This window comes from Sceloporus occidentalis, unplaced genomic scaffold (assembly GCF_023333645.1).
Source record: "Sceloporus occidentalis isolate IW3139 unplaced genomic scaffold, rSceOcc1.0.p SCAF_3, whole genome shotgun sequence".
NCBI classification, from domain to species: domain Eukaryota; kingdom Metazoa; phylum Chordata; class Lepidosauria; order Squamata; family Phrynosomatidae; genus Sceloporus; species Sceloporus occidentalis.
In genome coordinates, this window is record NW_028316983.1 from 212,424,853 (window position 1) to 212,447,275 (window position 22,423).

Below are 22,423 nucleotides of genomic sequence, written 5' to 3' on the forward strand. Positions count from 1 at the left end.
AGAAAACCCTATAATAGAGTCACCATAAGTCGGAAAGGACTTGAAGGCACACAACAACAAGAAGAAGCATACATGTCTATTTCTAGGAGTGTTTTTCACTTTTCTTGGGTCCTGTCCTCCATTTTTTCTGGAATGCCCTCCATTTTGCAGTGCCTTGTCCTCCTTGATGGTGAGGACAGGGTGACTAGACCAGTCCTCCTTTCCCAGGACTTAAGAAGCCTGTCTTTATCTTTCTAGGCGTGTTTTGAGCTTCTGCTTGGCCCTCCTTTCCCTCCCGGCCCCCTTCTGCCCAGGAGCCAAGACAGAGGAGCCTGCAATTGGCATGGCTTTGCTTGGGCGCTTTCCCTGGGTCCTGCCCTCCCTTTCCCCCTTCTGGGCTGTCCTCCATGTCCTCCTTTGTGGGGAGGCCCCCTGCTCCCTCTGCTGAGCCATCCTGGCTGAGGAGAAGGGAAGACCAGGGGCCTCCTCTCTCTCTCTCTCTCTCTCTTTCTCTCCTTCTTTCTCATCCTGTCTGCAGCAGGGCGGCATCCCTGACGTTGCTTCTGCCCATTGGCCCTGGGCGGGAGCACATGCTCTGGCCGGCTATATCAAGGCCTCCCTGGCCAGCCCTGGCCCCAGCAACCAGGGGCCCTCCTCCTCCTCCTCCTCCTCCTCTGCCTTGGCCTTCCTCTGCTGCTCCCTCCATCCCAGGCTCCAGCCATGCCCAACCCAGACGCCTTCCTCGGCAAATGGCGCCTCCTCTCCAGCGAAGGCTTCGACGAGTACATGAAGACCCTGGGTAAGGAAGGGGCCAGGGACCAGCCCCCCCCCCCCGGCCTCCTTTTGCCCTCCTTCCTTCCTTCCTTCTTCCCGGACCTGTCCTCCATCCCCTTTGGAGCATCACTGCAGACTTTCTAGCCATGGGAGGGTCTTTAGCTTTTAGGGGCGCCTCTTCTCCATTTTTTGTAAATGGCCATCCTTTTTTTGGGGTGCCTTGTCCTCCTTGGTGGCCGGGCGTCCTCCTTTCCCAGGGCCCGTCCTCCATTTCTTCACCTCCTTCTGCCCGGGAAGGAGTTCCCAAACGTCCTCCCTTTTGAGCAGGACTTTGGATTTCTAGGAGTCTTTTAAACTTTTTCATTTGGGCATGTCCTCCATTTTTTGCAGTGGGGGAAAAAACAACAACCAGGCGTCCTCCTTTTCCCGCTGACCTGTCCTCCATTTCCACCTCCTTCTATCCAGGAAGAATTCCAAAGTGTCCTCCATTTTGAGCACGCGTTTCTATTTCTTCGGAGTGTTTTTAGCTTTTCTTTGGCCATGTCCAGAGTGACCTGACGTCCTCCTTTTCTAGGGCCTGTCCTACATTTCAACTTCCTGTCCAGGAGGAATGCCCCAAAAGTTCTCCATTTTGAGCATGACCAAGAGCCATGCATTCACATCGCTATGAGTGTTTCAAGCTTTTTTTCCTTTGGTCTTGTCCTCCATTTTCCTAACCGTGTCCTCCATTTTGTCCTCCTTTCCTGTTAGAAGACACCTGGTCAGCCTGGGTAAGGGGAGGAGGCCCTGGGTGCCTGGGCAGAAAGGGAACATAAATGAAGACAGGCATTTAAAACTGCAGTTTTAAACTTTGTGATGGGGCAAAATGTGGGAATGAGTAGAATGGATGTGTGAGGATGTTGGGAGAATAACGAGTGAAGCACATAACTAAGTGGGTGAGCTTTATGTTCACAAGGTCTATACAATACACAGCCAGAGAGTCCCACTGCAATCCTGTTTGGTTATATTGTGTTCTTTTAGAGATGCTTTCATTTTGTACGTTGATGTTGTTTAAGATTGTACGCCTCATGGCAGGTTTTTCGTTATCTGTTCTTGTTATTTTATTGTATTTTGATTCTGACTGTGTGAAGCACTGTGCAAATTTTACAGTGCTCCATAAATAAATGTTAATGATAATAATAATAATAACTGGGTAATCAGCCTGAATATTTGGGTTTTGTGCATGGGTAAATAAACGTAGGGACTGGAGCCAAAGGCTTTGCTACAGATCCCACTGACATAGTTGCCTTGTCTCTTAAAATGGCTGCTTTGAATTAAATGAATTATTGATTGTGGCTGAAAAGATTCTGTCTCTCCCTCCCTTCCCTGCTTGCCATCACCTCTGTTTGTGGTTTGGTGCCTGCAGTGTTTGTGTCTTGCGTGTGTACAATTCTGTTAAGTGTCATGCATTTCCTAAATGCTCTTTCCTCCCCTAAGTATGCGCACCCCACTCTTTCTCCAAGTGATGTACAGACAATGCGCACACAGATAGTAAAGGGCAGGAGAACTCTGGAGCGAAAATGGGAATGAATGAATTTTCCTCTGTGGGAATGACATGTCTTTCACTTGTAGTTCATGAGAGGATCTGGGATTAGGAGCTGTGTGACTCATTTTCTCAGCTCCTGGGAGACTGAATGCTCTGTCCAAGGTCTGCAGAGGAATCCTCTGGTTTGCTTTTAGCAACAGGCAGACAAATGGGTGTTTGTTTCAAACTGCTGAGTGGGGGCTGGAGGAAGATCCCAGACATTTTGCACAAAACACAGTTTGCGTATGAGTGAGTGATGGGGAAGGAGGAGGGAGGTTTAAGAAAAGAGGGAGAACTCTAAGAGGTGGAGGGGGCAGTGAGTGAGACAGAGCTGCTACTTCCCAGAGATTTTGCCTGATTCTAGAAGGAGAGCAGCTGGCAACAACTCTTAAATACTATAATTCAGTGTGGCTCTCCCTATTTTGTTGGACTGCATTCTCATCAGCACCAGCCAGCTTAGTCAAGGGAGTGGAAAAATGAAAGCTGGAGAGCCCAACCCAACCGACATGCTCTCTGTCTAGACTGCTGTGCAACTACAGAGGGAAATTGTACAGCAAGTACCCTAATTTCCATAGAGTTGTTGTGTGCCTTCAAATCATTTCCGATTTACAGCGACTCTAAGGCAAACCTGTCCTGGGGCTTTCCTGGCAAAATTTGTTCAGAGGAGGTTTGCCATTGCCTCCCCTTGAGGCTGAGAGCATGTGGCTTGCCCAAGGTCACCCAGTGAGTTTCATGGCCAAGGTGGGAATCAACCTTGGTCTCCAGAGTTGTAGTCTAACACTCACACCACTGTGCCATGCTGGTTCTCATTCACAGAGTACCCAATTAATATCTAAACATTACACTTTAATATTCCAAGTCTTGCTGCAAGACTGGAACGTTACCAGCTCGATTAATCTTCCTGAACCCATGGCCACAAGGAGAAAATGTGGCCTGATTATCTCACCAAATAAATTAAATGGTACATTAACCAGATTAACAATGAATAGTTTTGTGCTGTGTTGATAGATTTGCCAAGTTTAAGCTATGTTTGGAAAGCAGTAGCTCTAGCTGAGGCGGAAAATGGAAATAATAACAGATCCCTGATTAACATCCGGCTGTTTTGTTAGAATCTCTCTTCTGTCTGTCCTTGTGGATTACTTTCACTAAAACGCAGACATAGTTCAGTGATGGCTCTTAGACAGGGTTGTGCACATTTTGTGCTAAATTCAGTACCAGTGGCCAGCATTTTGCAGCTCAAGATACATTTATGGCCTGTATAAAATAAACAAAAAACATAAAGTTGCATGTCTTTGCGCATTCTATAAAAAAAATATTCTTTTTCTGCTCCTTTGGGCCAAAGAGGTAGATTGTAACCTTTATGGCACTCTATACCTATATTTGTATCCTTAAAGACTAGAGACTTCCTTTTGGGTGCTGAAGACAACAATGTTTGTTCAACATTATGGCTTGTTCATGCAAGGACTGCAAAAATAAGTACTACAGAATAAGCACAATATGCCACACTGAGTGGCAGAAAAAAACAAGAATTGTCAATGGAATAATCTGAAACTCAGTTGCAGGGTGTGTGAGTGGGTTGTCAAACACTGGTGTGCTATATTTGACTTACAGAATCACAAATAGTGTGAGACTTCCACACTTTCTCACACTTTACACACCAATCTTTCCAGATTAGTGGTCCACTCAGTTCTTGTCCAACAAATAGAGGCCATGGTGAGGCTACTTCACCATCAACTCAGAGTGATGTTTGTTACTGTACGTTTTCTTTGGGGAGCAGGAAGAAGAAGAAAACTTTTTGGCAATTCTGCTGTCAGTTCAGGATGTTGAGGCTTTACTTAAAAGTGCTGGGCCAATTGAGAGTGTGTGGACTTGTCTCAGTACTCATTCGTCATTTGCTGATACACTCTTGATGATTCATTCACTACTGAAACTCACTGTCTTCTGAGTTGCTGTGAAATCTATTTGTAATTAATATTGTGTGGTAAAAGTCATAATTTGAAGTTTCACCCATCAAGTGATGAATAAGCATGTATGAACATGAAGATTTATTCTCCTTACTAATAGACTTGAGGTAGAATTTGAGAACCTGAATATCAGGGCATGAAATCTGCATAATGTCAAAATCTGTCTGAAGATAATGGAAACAGGAGCCCTGTAGTTAAGTCCAGTAAGATAATGTATGGGTTCTGCTAAAAGCCAAATGTTGTGCCAACTCCTGCTGATTGCTTTCTTTCATCTTTATTTTTAAGAAGTCATTCCTGTTGATTTCACCAGAGTTTGACTGTAAGGATTACAGTTCCCAATTTGTATTTAAATTTTCCTCTCTTTTCAGAAGTTGGTCTCAGTAGATTCTGTTGAAGAAAATAAATATTTTGATATCACAAGATTTCTTTTTAAGCTTACTGCATTGCAGTGGATACACATGTCCCCCCAATTTTGAATTAAATCCACTTTCTGAAGGTCAATATAGTATAATGTAATCATACCTTGAGCAAAACTCCTGTTGTAATATGGTGAGTTCTTGAGAAAGACCTGTTGGGAAGAATTAAATTAAAATGTCTTTAATATGCAACCTATTACCTGAGGTACTGCAATGGCTCAGATGATTCAGCAGATTGCTCCTTTCTCATTAAAAAGTATGTGGAGAGATCTTGTAGCACTTTTGAGATTAAGTGAAAGAAAGAAATTGGCAGCGCTCTCATGCTGCCAATTTCTTTATTTCAGTTAGTCTCAAAGTGCTACAAGATCTTTCCACATATTGATTCTACAAACTAACACAGTATCTTTGAATTCTCATTAAAAAGTTAACTAATTCTTTTTGCATGTGGCTTCATGCCTGTTCTTTGCTGACCCTATCTAATAGGTTCCTTTCTGTTTCTTTGGCAGGTGTGAGCATGCCCATGAGGAAGCTGGGAAGCATGGCTAAGCCAGACATCACCATCAGCAGGGAGGGAGATAAATATACGGTGAAAACAGAAAGCACTTTCAAGACATCAGAGTTCTGCTTCAAACTGGGAGAGAAGTTTGAAGAAGATACGCTAGATGGCCGGAAAACTCAGGTAAAGGCAGAACTGGGGATAGGGGTTGTTTTTGAGCTACGGCTCAAACTACTCCAGCTTTGCTATTTGCTGTTCTAGTCGAGGAATTCTGGGAGCTGTAGTCCAGAAATAGTTTTACTAAGCTCAAAAGGAAAAGAAACAATGATTCAGAGGGCATATTGAACTGGTTTGAAAATATCTGTTGACATCAGCACATGCCACTGAATATACAGTGGAAAGCTGTGGCAATTTCAGATTAGAGCCTTTGCTTATGAGTTTTGTCACATGAACAAGTTAGCTCCTCATGATGTAATTTTTCCCTCACTGTTCCTTTACTGGTGGTTTGGATGGTACCAGTTACCATTTTTACATTAAAGTTTTTATTTCTATGGTAGGAATTTTTTTTACTGCAACTCCATCATCTTCAGCCACAGGTGATGTTGATTAGGGCTGATGGTAGATAATGGTAAAATGACATTAGCACAAGTCCCAGGTGAGCAATCCTGAAAAGTTCACACTTTGGATGCAGAGGGAATTTAGATGAAGATATTAGCTGCTAAGCTTTGTACAGCGCTGTGTACATTTACAGCGCTTCATAAATAAAGGTTAATAATAATAATAATATCTTGACAGACACAGATGGGTACAAGCCTTGACAGTGGCCCCAAACTATGGAGGCAAAAACTTCAAAGTCAGTCCAAATATGGAGGAAGAGGCAGTGAAGCCGGAAAAACATTCATGAAATGGTCACTCTGAGGATTGAAAAGACAGCTCCTTTGCTTTTATACCTGTGCTGTAAACAAACAGTGGTAACGGCATCCTTTAGATGTAATACTTAACTATGGTTTAACATTACAAGAGCTAACCTGTGTTGTCCCTCAATTCTATTGGCATGGCTGTGAGGAGGAGATCAGAAGTTTCTACTTCCATGTTAGATTAATTGCAGTGAATAGCCCTCTGAACAAAAAGTAGGAGAGTTTAACTCCCAGAACCGCACTGGTTATGCTGGCTGGGAGATTCTGGAAGTTGTAGTCCAAACCCCCCAAACCTTTCCCCTAAATTGAACCCTAAATTTTGATTAATCTTAACAATGGCTTACTGAAATAATCCAGCTCATAAATGATGTCTTGAAGTTGCCTTCTTTCAAAATAACAATTCTTAAACTCAAGTCGTATACCCACGACTTGAGTTTAGCTGACATAGCAAACTGTCACTAATTGAAATGAAAACTTTGAAATATCATCTTGTGATTAGGCCAGAGCAATGTAGGGGAATGTGTGAACTCAGAATTTGCTTTAACTCATTCGTGCTCGGGTTAGCATTATTTCTGAACCAAGCACTTTGTATCTCACCAAACACTTCAGTATTTAACAAAACAATATTCATAGTTGGATTAAAACACCCTCGATAAGTTGCAATAATACCAAGAAAAATATTAAAAACCACCAAATAGGTGGGTTTCCCCCCCTAATGTACCCATACTTTCTCCTTTTATCAGTGCATCTTACAAAACACATACACTTCACTCCTGATGTGTGAAAAGCTGTGACATGATGGCCCAGTTTCATATATTTGGGCAGCAAAAGAACATGCTTTTCTACAATGCCATGGAATTATGACATCTGATTCATATCTCCTCGTACATCTCTCCAAACAGTGAAGTCACAGACCCTGCCTGAATGACTCAGTGGATTTTCCCTGGGAGTGCCATGCTTCTGGTTAAAGCCAAAAAGCCCTAAGTTTTATAGTAAAATATGCTTGCCAAGCTCAAAGACTTCTCTTTCAGACAAGCATAACCTTGTTCCTGCATCCCTTTCATGTCAGTGTTTATCAAGAAAGCATGAGACTAGTCTGATTTCAAAACGCCTGGTGCATGTGTCAAATTACAGTAAGAACAAATGCCAAGAATATGTCTGTGTAGGCCCTGGCAGACAGTGCAGAGTGATGGCATCTTGTCAGGACCTTTCTCTTACCTCCCATTATGATAGTTCCCAAACTTGTTCTGTATCTGCTTCTAGGTGTAGTACTAGACTTGAGTTCTAAAAGGTGCAACACTTGCCATCCTACACAGTTTTTAACTGTACACAAACTGCTCTTGCATTTCCTTTCTTTTTTTTAATTTTTAAAAGTTTAACAAAATGAAATACTCCTCAGCTTGAGCATAGAATGTTGGGAATAGGACCCCCACAATTCTCAGAGGCAGCTTCATCATGAAGCAAAGTAAAACAGTGATACCATAATGAGGTATCATTTATGGTAACAGCATGGGAGACCTGGGTTCTGGTTAAAGCCAATAAGCGCTCATTTTTGTAGTAAAATATACTTGCCAAGTTGAAAGACTTCTCCTTCAAACAAGTCACTGGCACAATCAGTGAGGGAGTTCTACACAGGCTCCATTAAAAGTGTTAGAAGTTGTACAAGCATTTAGTGTAGTGTTGGGATATCTTTGGCTCTACAGATATTCTAGAGACCCAAACTCACACAATCCTTTACTGCTGACTATGGCCTTGTCAGCAGAGGCCAAAAGGCTCATTCTCACCCACCCTGTTCTGGCATTGTCTTGTTCGGATGAGACGTAGCCTGAACCATGGTTTTGGTGCGAGCAGTCCGGATGATGTCCAGCATGTTCCTCATCAGAACTAGGGTATAACACATTCAACAAGCTTTTTTAAAAAATGTATTGCTCTAGAAATTCTGGGAACAGTATGATGCCTATCTGCATGGGCATCCCACTGGGCCACCCAGTGCAACCACTGCTGCTGAAGGTTGCTTGTCATTGGGCACCTCATTTTGACCACAGTGGGACACTCATGCAGACATCTGCTAAGGTGTGGAAATGGAGAGCCAGGTTACACGGGTTCATCATGGGAGCTGTGAAGCTAGGGATACTCTGGGCTGCCCCAGGAGAATCCTAGCCAGTTGTCTGGAAACTGTGAGTTGGCATCCAAAATATCTGTAGAGCCTGAAATTTTTCTTCTTTGCTTTAATGATTTACCTGTGGATTGTGGCATCATTTTGATATTGTGCCTTGCCTTTGTTTAGACTGCTTCTACCTAGCCAACATCAAGCTTCTGTCAAAGGCCACTATCATGATTTACAGAGGAAAATGTACAATTGTATAGGTCTGTCACAAAAAATGGACAACAGTATAGGTCAGTCTGTCCACATACTCATTTTTAAAACAAACATTTTGGGGCTTAAAGGGTGTACTTGATTTGTTGTCTGAACTAATGAGTTCTTTGTTTTGGTTCTCATGAGAGAAGAATTTGTGCAGATTGCGGTGTTTCAGATATTTTTTTTTTTATTCTTACCTTGTTACAGATTACATAGCCATTAGAAGTGTGTGGAGTCCATGAAGTAAGGAAGAACCTGAACTCTCTAGGGAGTTTATGGTGAAGAACTTGGGGTGTGTAGAGAGACAGAAGTAGGCCATAATAAAAATTATGAAGAGTAAGGTTCGCAGACCTGGTTAGTTTGTTATGTATATACTGCATATTGCATTTGCATTCTGTTTCCTTTTGTTTTTGTGAGAGGTACTTTCCACACCCAGTTACAAACCTGAGCATGTAAATTTCCCCCCAAATTGTAAGCAAATGCTTATGATCAGACAAACACATGTAATTCACATTTCCAGTGTCATAGGTTACCACCTGGGCAAAATAGTAATCTTTTATCCATCTTGCATGATGAATAATGGGAGTGTGAGGAGGGCAGACCTTTTCTCACCCATATAAACAGACTGTTCCCTCCCTACTTTGCACTGTATAGCTTGAAGCATGGGAACTTGCCTTGTCTCAAGGCCAAAGTTTGAAATCAGTTCACTAAGAACTCTGCTAAGTACCAGCATTCTTATTTTTTTACAGACCCTTATCACCTTAGATGATAACAATGTATTGACCCAGCACCAGCAGTGGGATGGCAAAGAGACCACGATAACAAGAAAGATAGTCGATGGGAAACTTGTTGTGGTAAGGAGAAAATTTCTCCTGTTTTGCTTTCCAGATTTGTACACAATGCCTAGAACATAACATGATTCAGGCATAATAAGTATCCAACTGCATTGCCTCTTTCTGCAGCAGTTTGAAGAAAGATTTAATGAATGAACCTTCTTTGTTTTTCAGGAATGTGTCATGGATGGTGTCAAATGTACCCGGGTGTACCAGAAAGTATGAAGACACTGGCTTCCATGTTGAATTTGGGAGCTTAATGACATACAGTTCAGTTCCTAGAACAAAACTAGACAACACTCCATATTTCCCATCTCTTCCCCCCCCCCCACCCTATTTTTTAAAAAGCTTTTTTGGGAAATCAGTACTGTATACAATTAAATTTTGAGTTCTTGGTGTAACTACTAAAACTATTAAAGCTGAGAATTTCAAGTACAGATGTTCTGTGTTGTAATTTTAGAGTACTTTTTCTACTCCCTGAAAAGTTATACAAAATTCCAGTTAGACAAGTTATGCATGGGAAGAATTTCTTAGTTTCTGGTTAAGATACATTCTCACGAGAATGCTAGGTACACATGTGCTGTGATTTTAAGTTAGTTTTCCCAGAGGTCTAGCTGGCTTTAATGGTACTCCTCAGTGAAAGAGCTTATACTTGGAGTCATAAGGACAAATAGCATTTTCACTCATTTGTTCATATTGGCTGCCAGATGGATTAAAGGCTTCTAGTCTTTTGAACAGGGATGGACAATGTATGGTCCTGCAGACATTGTTGAACATGTACTTTCATGAGCCATAGCCAGCATAGCCAATGATAAGGGATACTGGGAGTTATGGGCCACCAAGATCTGGAGGGACCTCAATCTTCACCCCTGCTTTATAAGTGTACACTAATTGAGAGTCAGATTTCTATTACTCCACTGTGAGTGTGAAATGCCACACACTCAGTTCTATGAATTATTTTTGTCCTGCTTATGTGTGTATGTGACAGGTGGATGGGGAACAGCCTCTAAGTTAGGGATGGGAAAAGTGAGTGAGACTCTCCAGATGTAGGACTGCAAATGACAAATAATTCCAGGTGTTGCAGTCCAACAATAATTAGAGGGTTGCATTTTGCCCACCACTGCTGTCAGTGGTAAGTTATGGTTGAAAGTGTACGAAGCTCTTGATGATGTAAGTATCTCTTTCTCATACTTCTCATTGGGCTTCAGATGGTCCTAGTGAGGCTTCATTCCCATACATCTTTTCCACAGGCCTCTTTGTAAGCCTTTTTAATGACAACTCTGGGTTGCATTTTATGCCTCTTGTGAATGTGCTGATTGATTGCTTGCTGAAAGATTCATTCTTCTTTTAGTGCGTGTGCATTTGTGTATGGGGAAGAGTAAATGAGATACCATTTACCTTGCTGTAACTTCCTCCAGCATCAGTCCATTGTGTAGAAAATATGTCATGATACTATTGGTTCCCCTTAAACAGGAGTGGACAACTGCAGAAACTGATGGGGACAATTGTTTCCATGGCCAGCTGCCCTGACTCTGAAGTCAGCTGCAGATGCAAAGGAAAGTAATGTCTGGTTGTCATGTGCTATTTGTGGGATGTTTTTGTTGTTGTTGTTGTGCAAATTTATTTCAGTTATCTGCCACTTTGGGAAGCCTCTAGTCCAGAAATGGCAGTTGATCAATTATTGGGGCCAAAAAGCCAGTGTGGGGAACAAATGCAGCCCATGCTCCATAGTTAGGTCATCTCTGAACTGCAATCAAAAGATGCATTGTGCACAAAAATACTCTCAGTTGAGTGGGAGGAGTGTGGCCCTGAACACCCACTTCTGGTTGCCTGATGGCCATCTTTACCTATGTTTAGTGGCTTCCATTGCCAGCTTTGGGGCTTAAAAATGCAAGAAAGGTCAGTCGGGAATCTAGTTGTATTCAGACAGCCTGGGTTCTTCCATCCTACCTATTCTGTTCAAGCATGAAACCTCACTCATGAGATAGTCATTCTGGAGTTTGGATGCCTGGAAAAGATACAATTATTGTTTCACAGACATCCATTAAAGCTTACATGTTGAATGCGACTCTAGTAGACTTTCTGGTGGTCACAAAGCCAGCCACAATGGCTCTGAGGAATTATAGGTAACTTCTAAAGCTCTGCATTTAATATTTAATAAAATACAGACACTCACTATTAATGTTTGAATCCTTATTAAGTTCCATTCAGTTCTTTGCACATTTGCCAGGAAGCAACCCTCCATTCTATGAAGTGGAATTTACTTCCAAGTAAACATGCATAGACATGCTGCAGGGATGTATCTGTGGAGGGAAAGCAAAATGAGGGCATTGCCCTCAACAAGAACTCTGCTCCCCCACATAAATTTTTCCCTTCACTCCCCAAACATCATAGCATAGAATAAGATAATGCAAATCATTCACATCAAGACCTAGCTGTGTATTGCCAGTCATGAATATATACAATGTTGCTGAAGTATTCCTTGCTTGATGTTAGTCTGCAGCAATCACAACTGATTTTATTTTAGGATTCTACTGGAGCACATGGGATCCCTCGGCAACTACAGGGACCAATTATGTGTTAGGTTTCTATAAAAACCACAGAAAAAGACAGGTGGGAGTACAGATGTGTCCCTTGATGCATTTTTTCTTGTGGAGGTGGTCGTAACAGTTATCTCTGCAAAGTGGTAAAACTATACATATACATAGTTTTTAGTGGTTTTTTTGGCCTATGTGGCCATGTTCTAGAAGAGTTTCTTCCTGACGTTTCACCAGCATCTGTGGATGGCATCTTCAGAGACTGCTTGCCTGGAACATATACAGTCTCCCCTAATTAACCCACAGATCTCGGATCTATGCCCTTGAAAATCCGCACAGGGGCGACCTCTGCTATTTGTAATGGGGCATGCCTCATTCAAGCTTATGGGGCTTGAATATGCATGAGCCTCCGTTTTTGTGGGGGGTGTAGGTGGGTGCCCGGAACAGATCCCCCGCAAAAATGAAGGGCCAATTGTAATATAGGACAGTTTGAATCTGCTGAAGTAATATCTATGCAGGCTAATGGCTGAACAAAATTCTGAGATATGCACTCCTGACCCTTTATGTTCACAGCTGCCTCTCTGTGTGATTGCCCCAAGCAGATGTGATATGACTGCAACTATCACATGGGCCTTTGTTTGCACTTTTTGTTCCGGTGGATGCTGATCAGGTAGAAATCACTGTGGACCTTACCACACAGGGATTTTTTGAGCACAGAAGTAGGGTCAGTTTGCATTGGTCGATGCGTATTCACATTATATTGCATCGTTCATTCACACCCGCGCTCTCTGAATACGCTTTGCCGATTCGTATTCGCGTCATATCGCATTGTTGTTTCACACCTGGGCGGCCTTCCGAATCGAGGTTTTGCGAATCGGCCAATGCGTATTCAGGCAAAGTGAGGCAAGTGCAGATTGGATTACCACACCAACCCAATACAATGTGTATTGGCCAATTCGCATCGGCAGCCTTGTGGGGCTCTGAATGGGGCGCAACATTTTTAACTTCCGGGGTGAAGAATGAGGTTTGCTGCCTTTAGCCACTTACAAAAGGGGTATGCACCGTGTGTGTATGCACACAAATATATATATATATATATATACACACACACACATACACATTTATTTATTTATTTATTTATTTAGGTATTTATATCCCGCCCTTCAGCCCTAATGGCTCTCACTTATATATATACAGATAGTGGTACAGCCAAAGTGAGATGCCTTTTTTTATGTGTACAAACACATTTGTCTGTATGAGGTTTATATATACACACACACACACAAACACACATATATATATATACAAAAACACACTGTGCCACAGACAAAAGTGTGATGCCGTATTTATATGTGTACACACACATCTGTCTGCTTGAGTGTTTGTATATATATATGTGTGTGTGTGTATACAGACACACACACACACACACACATAGATATACACACATATACACATAGTGGTATTGCCAAAAGTGTGAAGCCGTATTTATATATGTACACACACAGCTGTCTCTGTGTGTGTGTGTGTGTGTGTGTACATACATACATATACATATATACACACATATACATATACACACACACACACACACACACACACACAAACTGTGGAGCAGCCGAAAGTGTAATGCTGCATGTATATGCTTACACACACACATCTTTGTGTGTGTGTGTGTATATCTATCTATCTATCTATCTATCTATCTATCTATCTATCTATCCAAACACAAACATACATGAGCCCCCACACACAAACACACACACACACACACATACATATTTGCACATGTGTAGATGCAAAGAGACATGTCAGGAAATTTCAGCATATTACGAATACACACACACACGCACATAGCAATAGACCTAAGTGTATACATATATGTACACACCCACACATGTTGACATGTATACTAATGAGGAGAGTTAGCAGTATATGCCTGCATCTGCTTGCGTCTTTCTATGTATAAAAAAAAAATCATTGGTACAGACCAAGACTTAATGCTTGACACATCTATCTATATATGTATTTATATATTCATATATCTCTATCTATCTATCTATCTATCTATCTATCTATCTATCTATTAACATATATATGCAGATATTTGTATACACATACATGTATGTACACGTGTGCACATTTGAATATGCAAGGGGGCCTATATAGATATGTGTTTGTGCCTGTGCATGCATATGTTTACATGTATAGACAGATACATATATACATGCGCCGGAGTTATAACGCGACAATACTAATGTAATAAAAACGCTGAATGCTTATTCCCCCCCCCCCCCCCCCGATACAAAAGGTTTCTGCTTTATCTCGGTCAGTGGAAAAATCGCTCCCCAGCTCCGGCGGTTGTCCTGAAAGGGGAAAGGGCCAACGGAAGGAGATGGGGGAAATTCCAGCGCAGCATCATGGGAAATTTGTAACCCGGTGGTCTTCAGGAGAACCAGTGGATTGGATGTACACACCAGCCAAAGCAGCAGAGGTTTTGCACTGGCCATCAATACAGATCCCGTGAATCCACTAATTTTGCGGACTCGCAAAACAGAGGAGCCGGCTGCCTTCAGTTCGGAACCCCGCCGTGAATACGCATTGGCCAAAGCATATTCACGTTATATCGCATTGGTCAATACGTATTCTGAGCTCACAGGTGTGAAACACCAATGCAATATAACACGAATACACATCAACCAATGCGAACTGACCCTACTTTTGTGCCCTGTGTGGTAAGGTCCTGTGTGATGCATGGCTGCAGGATTCATGTTCCCCACCACAGCTTTATGGGATAGAGTCACAGGCAGACAGGCAGGTCTTATTAGGCTGTTTTTCTTGGTATGTGACTGCATCTGCATTGCAGAAATAATGCAGTTTGCAGTTTAGACCCATCATTGGTCATGACTTAATCAATGTGTCTTTTTACCCTACATGAAGTTCCTTTTTATTTGGCAAAATTGAACCTAACTTCACTTTTTAGCTATCCTTGAAAAGTTTTGATGACTATTAAGATCAACTGAGAAAAGATTTGAGGCCTTTCATACTATAGATCAATGCAAAAATCATTCAAAAACTAAAAATTGTTGTGAACAGTGGTTGGTCCTAATGAAAGCATTACTTAATAGCCTCATGCATTTTGTACTCATGATATCTGATTTGGGCCAAATCTTTGATGTGATGCATGCTTCTGATCTGATTAAGTCAGGATATAGAAGGGTGGTTTGTTTGGCTCCAGCATCTTAAGAGGCAACTCTGAAAAATAAACTATTCTGGATGATGGAATTCTTCCTGTCTATACATCAAAGGTGAAATCTTTGGAATGTATACACCATTGATGGGCTTCAGGTTAGGCAAATGATCATCACATGATTCTATGATTCTATCACATGAACCCCATTTAGTATATTTTTATAAATTATTCTAGAGGGTGTGCCTTTTCTATTGTTCATGTATATTTCAAACAACAAATGAACATAATGTTTACTTCAGGAGAGCTTCACTCTGTGAAGACCATCCAGCAGTAACCTGTCATTGGGTTTGGCTCTGCTTGTTGTAGAATTGTCAGCATATATTGTATAATATTAACAGTCATATAGACCAGTCAACAAAACAATCAGAAATATATGAGAAACATAAATATAAAATTATGTGTACAAAGGCAACTTCTACTATTTACACTTAAAGCAAGTGGAGCATTATAGTAAGTCAAATAAATCATAAATAAGCTCTTCGCTTTATTGCAACATAGGCCCTTTTACACTATACAGTTATAACATTAGAAAACTAGCACTTCTTCAGCTGCCATGAGTACATTCTATGGAATACTGAGTTTTCTGTCAGCTTTCTGGCTAAGAATTCTAATCACCCCTCCCTAAATTGCAAATGAGATGCAATGTAATATAGTGGTTTCAGCACTGGACAATGATTGGAGACCAGAATTCAATTTTCTCTTTGGTTATGAAAACCCACTGGGAGACTTTGGGTTAGTCACACACACATTCAGCTGCAGAAAAAACTCATGGGATTGCCATAAGTAAGAAATGACTTTAACTTATGTAACAACAAAACAACAAATCCCAGAATTCCATAGGATGTTGTCATGGCAGTAAAAATAGAACAATAGCCCTATAACTATGTAGCACGAAAGAGCCCTAGAATAAGGAGCTGCCCACTGTGGATTAGTTTAGTTTCGAAGTGAAAACCAACACTTTTAATTAATCCCTAATATAAACACAACATTTCATACACACTCCTTGAATGTCTGAAAGCTAATGTGTCACTGGAGTGGTTTCTTCTTAGATATCTCCTTTTTCAACACACAAGAAGCTTTTATGCTGCAGCGGTGTCAACATTTTACACAGTTCTCTTACCTGAAAAATTATAGTCCACAAAGGAGTGAACCAGCTTCTGTTTCTTCATGCTGATGTGAACAATAGTTTAAAAAATGCTAATGAGTCAGAATACATTTGTTAAATTGTTACTTCAGTGCATGAAAATAGTCTATGGATTCATGGCAAACTGATATCTTTGTTCTCATTCTGTCATCATTTCATCTCCTCTTCCTCTTTTCCAAACATTTGGTGATTATTAGTAGTGTGGTTATGAATATAATTTTGATTACTGGGTGGGTGTGTGAGGAAGGATTCCACAACCTTACTGTAGAAAAAGAAAAGAAAATATGGTAAGTGCATGCACACGCCCTTATTCAGGGCATACCTCCTTCTGTATCTTGTCCAGTGTTTCTCTGCTGCTGCTTCCGACACTTTTGACCCTCTTCTGTCTCATCAAACATCTCTACAGTATTTATTTGGACAAGCAGAAGAGGCTATGTTATTGGAATTTGGAAAGAACGCAGAGGGATCGCAATAACAGAATCTGACTCCAATCTTTTCTAGTGAAGAGGCTACACAAAGTGGCTGGGTTTCTGATCATGAAGTGGTTTAAAGATAAAACTTTTTCCTAAATATGCACCTGCTGACATATCTCTCCATCTTTCTCACATACAAGGTGTAGAGGAAGGGAGTATGATGTATAGAGAAAGGACCTTCAGAAAACAGACCAAAGTTTTCAAAGGCCTGGTAGAGACCACCCCAAAAGGGGGGCCTGTCGGTGGCCTATTTGCCTCCACAGGGAAGCCGCAGTCACCAAACACTGTGGCTTCCCTACGGAGGAAAAAGAACCTAGAAAAACTAGCTTCTTTTTAAGCTGCATGGGTGACGTAACAAATGCGCCACTGGTGCACTCATTACATAAGCGCCAGGTGACAATGTGAGGATGCAGCGTGGCACTTACGTAACAATGGTGCCACCCCGTGTACACAGAGTGCCGCCATTGTTATGCTGCCAATACGTAGTAGGGTTAGGGACCGTGCGGTTGCTGTGCGGTCCCTAACCCCCAAATCAGCACCGGTACGCTGCTTGTTGGCGGTCTGTACCATGCCAAAGATACCTTTTCTTGGCTCTTGTTAGATCAAGGGTAGAAATCACGCAGCTTCTCAGATGTCTCTGTTTTAGAGTATATGCTTTTCCCTCCATATTCACTAGGATTAGGGTCACAAGCCCCCGTGAATATGAAAAATCACAAACATCAAAAACATAAGGTTTTTACCTGAGAGGACACCTCTCCAGTTGCAGTGCTGTGGTCAACGTCCAACAGAGACTGATCATAGAACTGCACTGGAGGAGCTACAAATGCCTAGTATTCTCCCTAGGAATCTCTAGGTCTTTCAGTGCAACGTTTAGTTAAAGTTGACCATAGAGGTTCACTGGAGGACCTAGATATTCCTAGAGAGAACATATTAATCAAATACGCAAATATGGAGCTATGAGTGTAATTAAAAAGAACAGGTGGGAAAGAAAGTTGGACTTTGGGAAGGAGAGATGGCTAACAAAGTCTAAATGGAATCGGAAAACACGGTAGGTATAGAAACAGATGTTATCATCCAGACTCTGTTCAAATTCAAATTCATTGAATGAGACAGAATGAGTGCTCAATAAAGCACTGAAAGCACTCTGCCTTACAGGTTCTTGAAGATAAAATCTGTATAAATCTTGTTGTTATGTATTTGCATCTATTCATTTCCTTCCAGTGCTTTTGAATCACTCAGTTGTTTTGTGCCAGCCAAGCCTTACCTGGAGATTTCTGGGCATGTTTGGCCAAGCACTACTGTCACTGGAGGATTTGGGGTTTTTTTGGGTTTTTTGCTTGCTTGTTTGGCTCTCTGTTGTTGTTTTTTTTTTTGGATGAACCATTCTTCTAGATCATAATTAAAAGAAAATTATTTGGGAAATGCTGCAATTACATTTTCCCACAGTACAAGCACAATTCACAAAAATCTCATGCAGATCTGCACCATCTCAACATATATTATGCAAACACAAATTAGCTACTTCCCTGTATCTGAGCTTGGATAAATTGCACAGCTGCCAAATTTGCAACTCTTTACAACTAGGGTTGCCATAACTGTCTACCTCCAAACCGGGACAAATGTAAAAAAATGTAGGACAAATGTAGGACAAATTTTGCTCCCAAATGTCGGACGCATTTTGTAAATGGGGGACACGAACAACTAAAAAGCAATAAATAAATAAATAAATAAATAAATAAATAAATAAACCAAAAAGCATTCATATAAACACATGCTTCTTAGGCATGCTCAAAATGGAGGACATTTTGACATTTGTCCTGGATAGAAGTTTGGGATGCAGCTTTGTGTGGTGGACTAGGATTCTGGAGACCAGGGTTCGATTCCCTGCCTACTGGGTGACCTCAAGCTCAAGCAAGTCACACTCTCTCAGCCTCCTCAGCAGAAGGCCATGGCAAAACTCCTCTGAACAAACCTTGCCAAGCAAACCCCAGGATAGGTTTGCTTTAAGGTATCCATAAGGTGGAAAACAACTACACAATAATAAATAACAACTGAGTACTGTACTTTTAAATGCAGAGGGTCCAGCAGCATGGTGTAGTGGCCTAGGACAATGGGAGACCAGGGTTCAAATCCCATCTCAGCCATGGAAACGCACTGGGTGACTTTGGGCAGCAAGTCAAACTCAGCCTCTCTGGGGAAGCTAAAGGCAACCCCCCCGGAAGAAACTTGCCAAGGTCACCATAAGTTGTAAAGGAGTTGAAAGCACACAGCAACAACAACAACAACAACAACAGAGGAGGAAGAAGGGGGAGAAGAAGAGGAGGAGGAAGAAGAATGAGAGGAAGAAGTGAGGAAGAAGAAGAGAGGAACAGGCCCCAACCCCCCCAGCCAGCAGAGAGGCCTAAAAGCCTCTCTCCTTCCTAACCCCCCCTCCAGCTGCTAGAGCCAAAGAGGGAAGGGGAGCCTTACCGTGGCGAGGCTTCCTTTCCTTCCTGGGCTCCGTTCAGGGGCCACCCAGCCCTCGGAGCTGAAGAAGGAAGGGGAGCCTCGCCGTGGCAAGGCTTCTTTTCCCTCCTGGGCTCCATCCAGGGGTGGCCTGGCCCTCAGAGCCGAAGAGGGAAGGGGAGCCTCGCCGTGGCGAAGCTTCCTTTCCCTCCTGGCCTCCGTCCAGGGGCCTCCTGGCCCTCGGAGCCCAAGAGGGAAGGGGAGCCTCGCTGCTGCGAGGCTTCCTTCTCCTCTTGGGCTCCATCCCGGGACCAGGCAGCCGCCGGCCCTGCCTCACCTTCTTGCTCCCTTGCGTGCTCAGTGTGCGCGCTCCAAACTCAATGGAGGACCAGAGGCTGAAGCTCCTCCTCTTCTTCAGGCTGGCCAGTTGGAGGAGCTTGAGCCTCTGCTCCTCCACTGAGTGTTGTTGGAGCGCGTGCGCCGAGCGCGCAAGGCAGCAAGGAGGTGAGGCAGGGCCAGGCATGAGTCGAGAGCTGGAGCCCCGGCCACCCGGGACAAAGAGGGAAGCGGGCTGGGACTGTGCCACTCCCTCAAAAACTGTGAATGTCCCGCTTGTTCCCAGGACATGGCAACCCTATTTACAACCAAAATAGAGTAATACTACTTTTTGTACCTCTGTCTCTTGTTAAGTACACTCATCTCTCCCATTTCACGGGGGATCCATTCCAGACACCCCCCTCTCCACGAATATCAGAAATATCCCAGATGTTCAAGCCCCATTGGTTATAATGGAGGCATGCTCCCGCATGTGCTTCTGAATGCACAACCCAGGCATGTGCCCCATTTTGTCCCTCTCTGCTTGCTGTCTGTGAAGGACCAAAACTGCAGATCCCAACGGGGAGGGATGAGTGTATTTGAAAACAGTTTCTTATTCTACAATTGGTAGCATGTTCTATCACATGGCATGAAAAACTTGCTTAACAGAAGTAAGCAGAAAGATGACAGAAAAATAAAAAGGCACAAGGAGAGACTAAGGGCCCGAACAGACAGGCCAAAATAAAGCTGCTTTGGGTCACTTTGGAGGTACAGTGGTACCTCGGGATACGAAATACCCAGGTTACGAAATTTTCAGGATACGAAAAAAATTAATTTAAAAAAAATTTTCCGGGTTAAGAAAGTTTTTTCGGGTTACGAAAAAACTTTTGGTGCTTTTCTGCGCGATTTCACACGGAATCGCGGCTTTTCCCCATTAGCGCCTATGGGGATTCGGCTTGCGAAAGCCTTTCGGGTTACGAAATTGACAGCGGAACGAATTAATTTCGTAACCCGAGGCACCACTGTATGCTGTTTAAATGACACACACATTTTAAGAGGCCAGAAGCTGTGCTAAAGCTGCACTCCAGTCCTTAGGACTGGAGTGTGGCTTTGGCGCAACTTCCGGCCTCTTAGGATGCATGCAGCATTTAAATCGCATACTTCCAAAGTGACCTGAAGCAGCTTTATTTTGGCCTGTCTGTTCAGGCCCTGAATTGATCAAACTCTGGAGCTAACACTTTCCCCACACATTTTGTACCAATTTCAGTGGGATGATTTGAGGTAAACAGCAGCTGAGCATGCTGCGAAGAGCAAAACAGAGAGAATAATAGAATCATAGAGTTGGAAGAGACCTCAAAGGCCATCCAGTCCAACCATGCAGGAAGACATCATCAAAGCATTCCCAACAGATGGTCATCCAGCCTTTGTTCAAAAATCTCCAAACAAGAGGACTCCACCACACTCCCAGGTAGCATATTCCACTGTCAAACAGCCCTTACTGTCAAAAAGTTCTTCCTAATGGTTACGCGTAATCCTTTTCCTGAAGTTTGAATCCATTTTTCTGTGTCCTACTACTAGTCTCTGGACTCTGGAGCAGCAGAAAACAGGCTTGTTCCATCTTCAATATGAGATCCCTTCAAATATTTAAACATGATCATAATGTCACCTCTTAACCTTGTCTTTTCCAGGCTACACATAATCAGCTCTCCTCACTGGACATGGTTTCCAAAACTTTTACCATTTTGGTTGCCCTTCCCTGGACACATTCCAACTTGTCAACGTCTTTCTTGAATTGTCGTGCCCAAAACAAGAAATAGTATTCCAGGTGAGGGCTAACCAAAGCAGAATAGAGTAACATTGGCATGGTCCCTAACCCTAATACATGCCGGCAGCACAGTAATGGTGACATCCTGTGTACACGGGTGCCACCATTATGATGTAATGGATGCATAGCGTCTGCACGTCACACTACGCCAGTTATGTCACAAGTGCGCCATTGGCACACTTGTGATGTAACTCTGGCGGTGCAAAAAGAACCCAGTTTTTCCACATTCTTTTTACTCTGGAGTGACGGCACGCAGTTTCGGAGCTGTGCCGTCCCTCTGGAGTAAAAACAGGCGTCGGCAAGCTGCCATTTCTCAGTGGTCTGTACTGCGCCATTGTTACTTCCCTTGATCTAGAACACTTTATTGATGTAGGCTGGAATCATATTGGCTTTTTAAACTGCCACATCACACTGCTGACTCATGTTCAGCATGTGATCTACCATGTGGCTCCTAGATCCCTTTTACATGTACTATAAGGCTACCAGATTTCAAGAAGCCACTTAAATCTCCAGGGCGGATTTAAGAATGCAAATTCTCTAGTTCTTGTGTGGTTAGCATTAGGCCAGAAGCAAGGGTTTGACACAAGCCATGTGTCTGTATTTATCTTTTCTTAGAAAAGAAATGCTCTTCTAGCTAGTTATACAGTTTGCTTCAGTTTGCAAAGCTTAATTGATGTCAATAAAGTTCCAGCTAGCAAACACTCCAGGGGGATTATATATTTATTTAGTTAGCTCCTTCCCTTCTGCTCTGTGACATCACCAACAGCCATCCCTAGAGATTTTTCTGCAGTCCCATAACCCACTGAAAGGGGTCTATCTGGTGATGCATCATTGGTTAAAAGTTCTAAGACCTGTAATGACTTCTAATGTTCTCTTGAGTTCAGCTCTACAGTAGGTTCACTCACAGCTAGGTAAGCCTCACCTTATTTCAAGGGTTAACAAACAGAGCTGGCAACGCCCCCCCCCCCCAAAAAAAAAAAAAAAACTCCAACAAAAATCCTAGATTAACTACAGAAGCAAAAATTGTAGCGCATCCAATGGAATCCACAGAAACAGCTTGGGCTTTTCTACTGATAAAGAGATCATCTTTAGATGCAGTTCTTATTTCTTCTAGAGAACTGCACTGAGT

The 22,423-nt window shown here is 42.5% G+C and overlaps 1 protein-coding gene across 1 annotated transcript; it reads left to right on the forward strand.

Annotated features, from left to right (window-relative positions):
• The first annotated feature begins 617 nt into the window (after positions 1-617).
• LOC149317447 (fatty acid-binding protein 5-like) lies at positions 618-9,734 on the forward strand. Its single transcript, XM_089518911.1, has 4 exons — positions 618-778; positions 5,204-5,376; positions 9,219-9,323; positions 9,477-9,734. Exons 1-4 carry the CDS (start codon positions 700-702, stop codon positions 9,525-9,527), a joined length of 408 nt encoding a protein of 135 aa, XP_089375037.1. The 5' UTR covers positions 618-699; the 3' UTR covers positions 9,528-9,734.
• The last annotated feature ends 12,689 nt before the right edge of the window (positions 9,735-22,423 follow it).

What these genes read in the sequence shown, in the direction of transcription:
- LOC149317447 (XM_089518911.1), top strand. Translation starts at nt 700, where the DNA reads ATGCCCAACCCAGACGCCTTCCTCGGCAAATGGCGCCTCCTCTCCAGC. An exon ending in CGAGTACATGAAGACCCTGG is followed by an intron (nt 779 to 5,203) that starts GTAAGGAAGGGG and finishes TTTCTTTGGCAG; the next exon opens with GTGTGAGCATGCCCATGAGG. An exon ending in TAGATGGCCGGAAAACTCAG is followed by an intron (nt 5,377 to 9,218) that starts GTAAAGGCAGAA and finishes ATTTTTTTACAG; the next exon opens with ACCCTTATCACCTTAGATGA.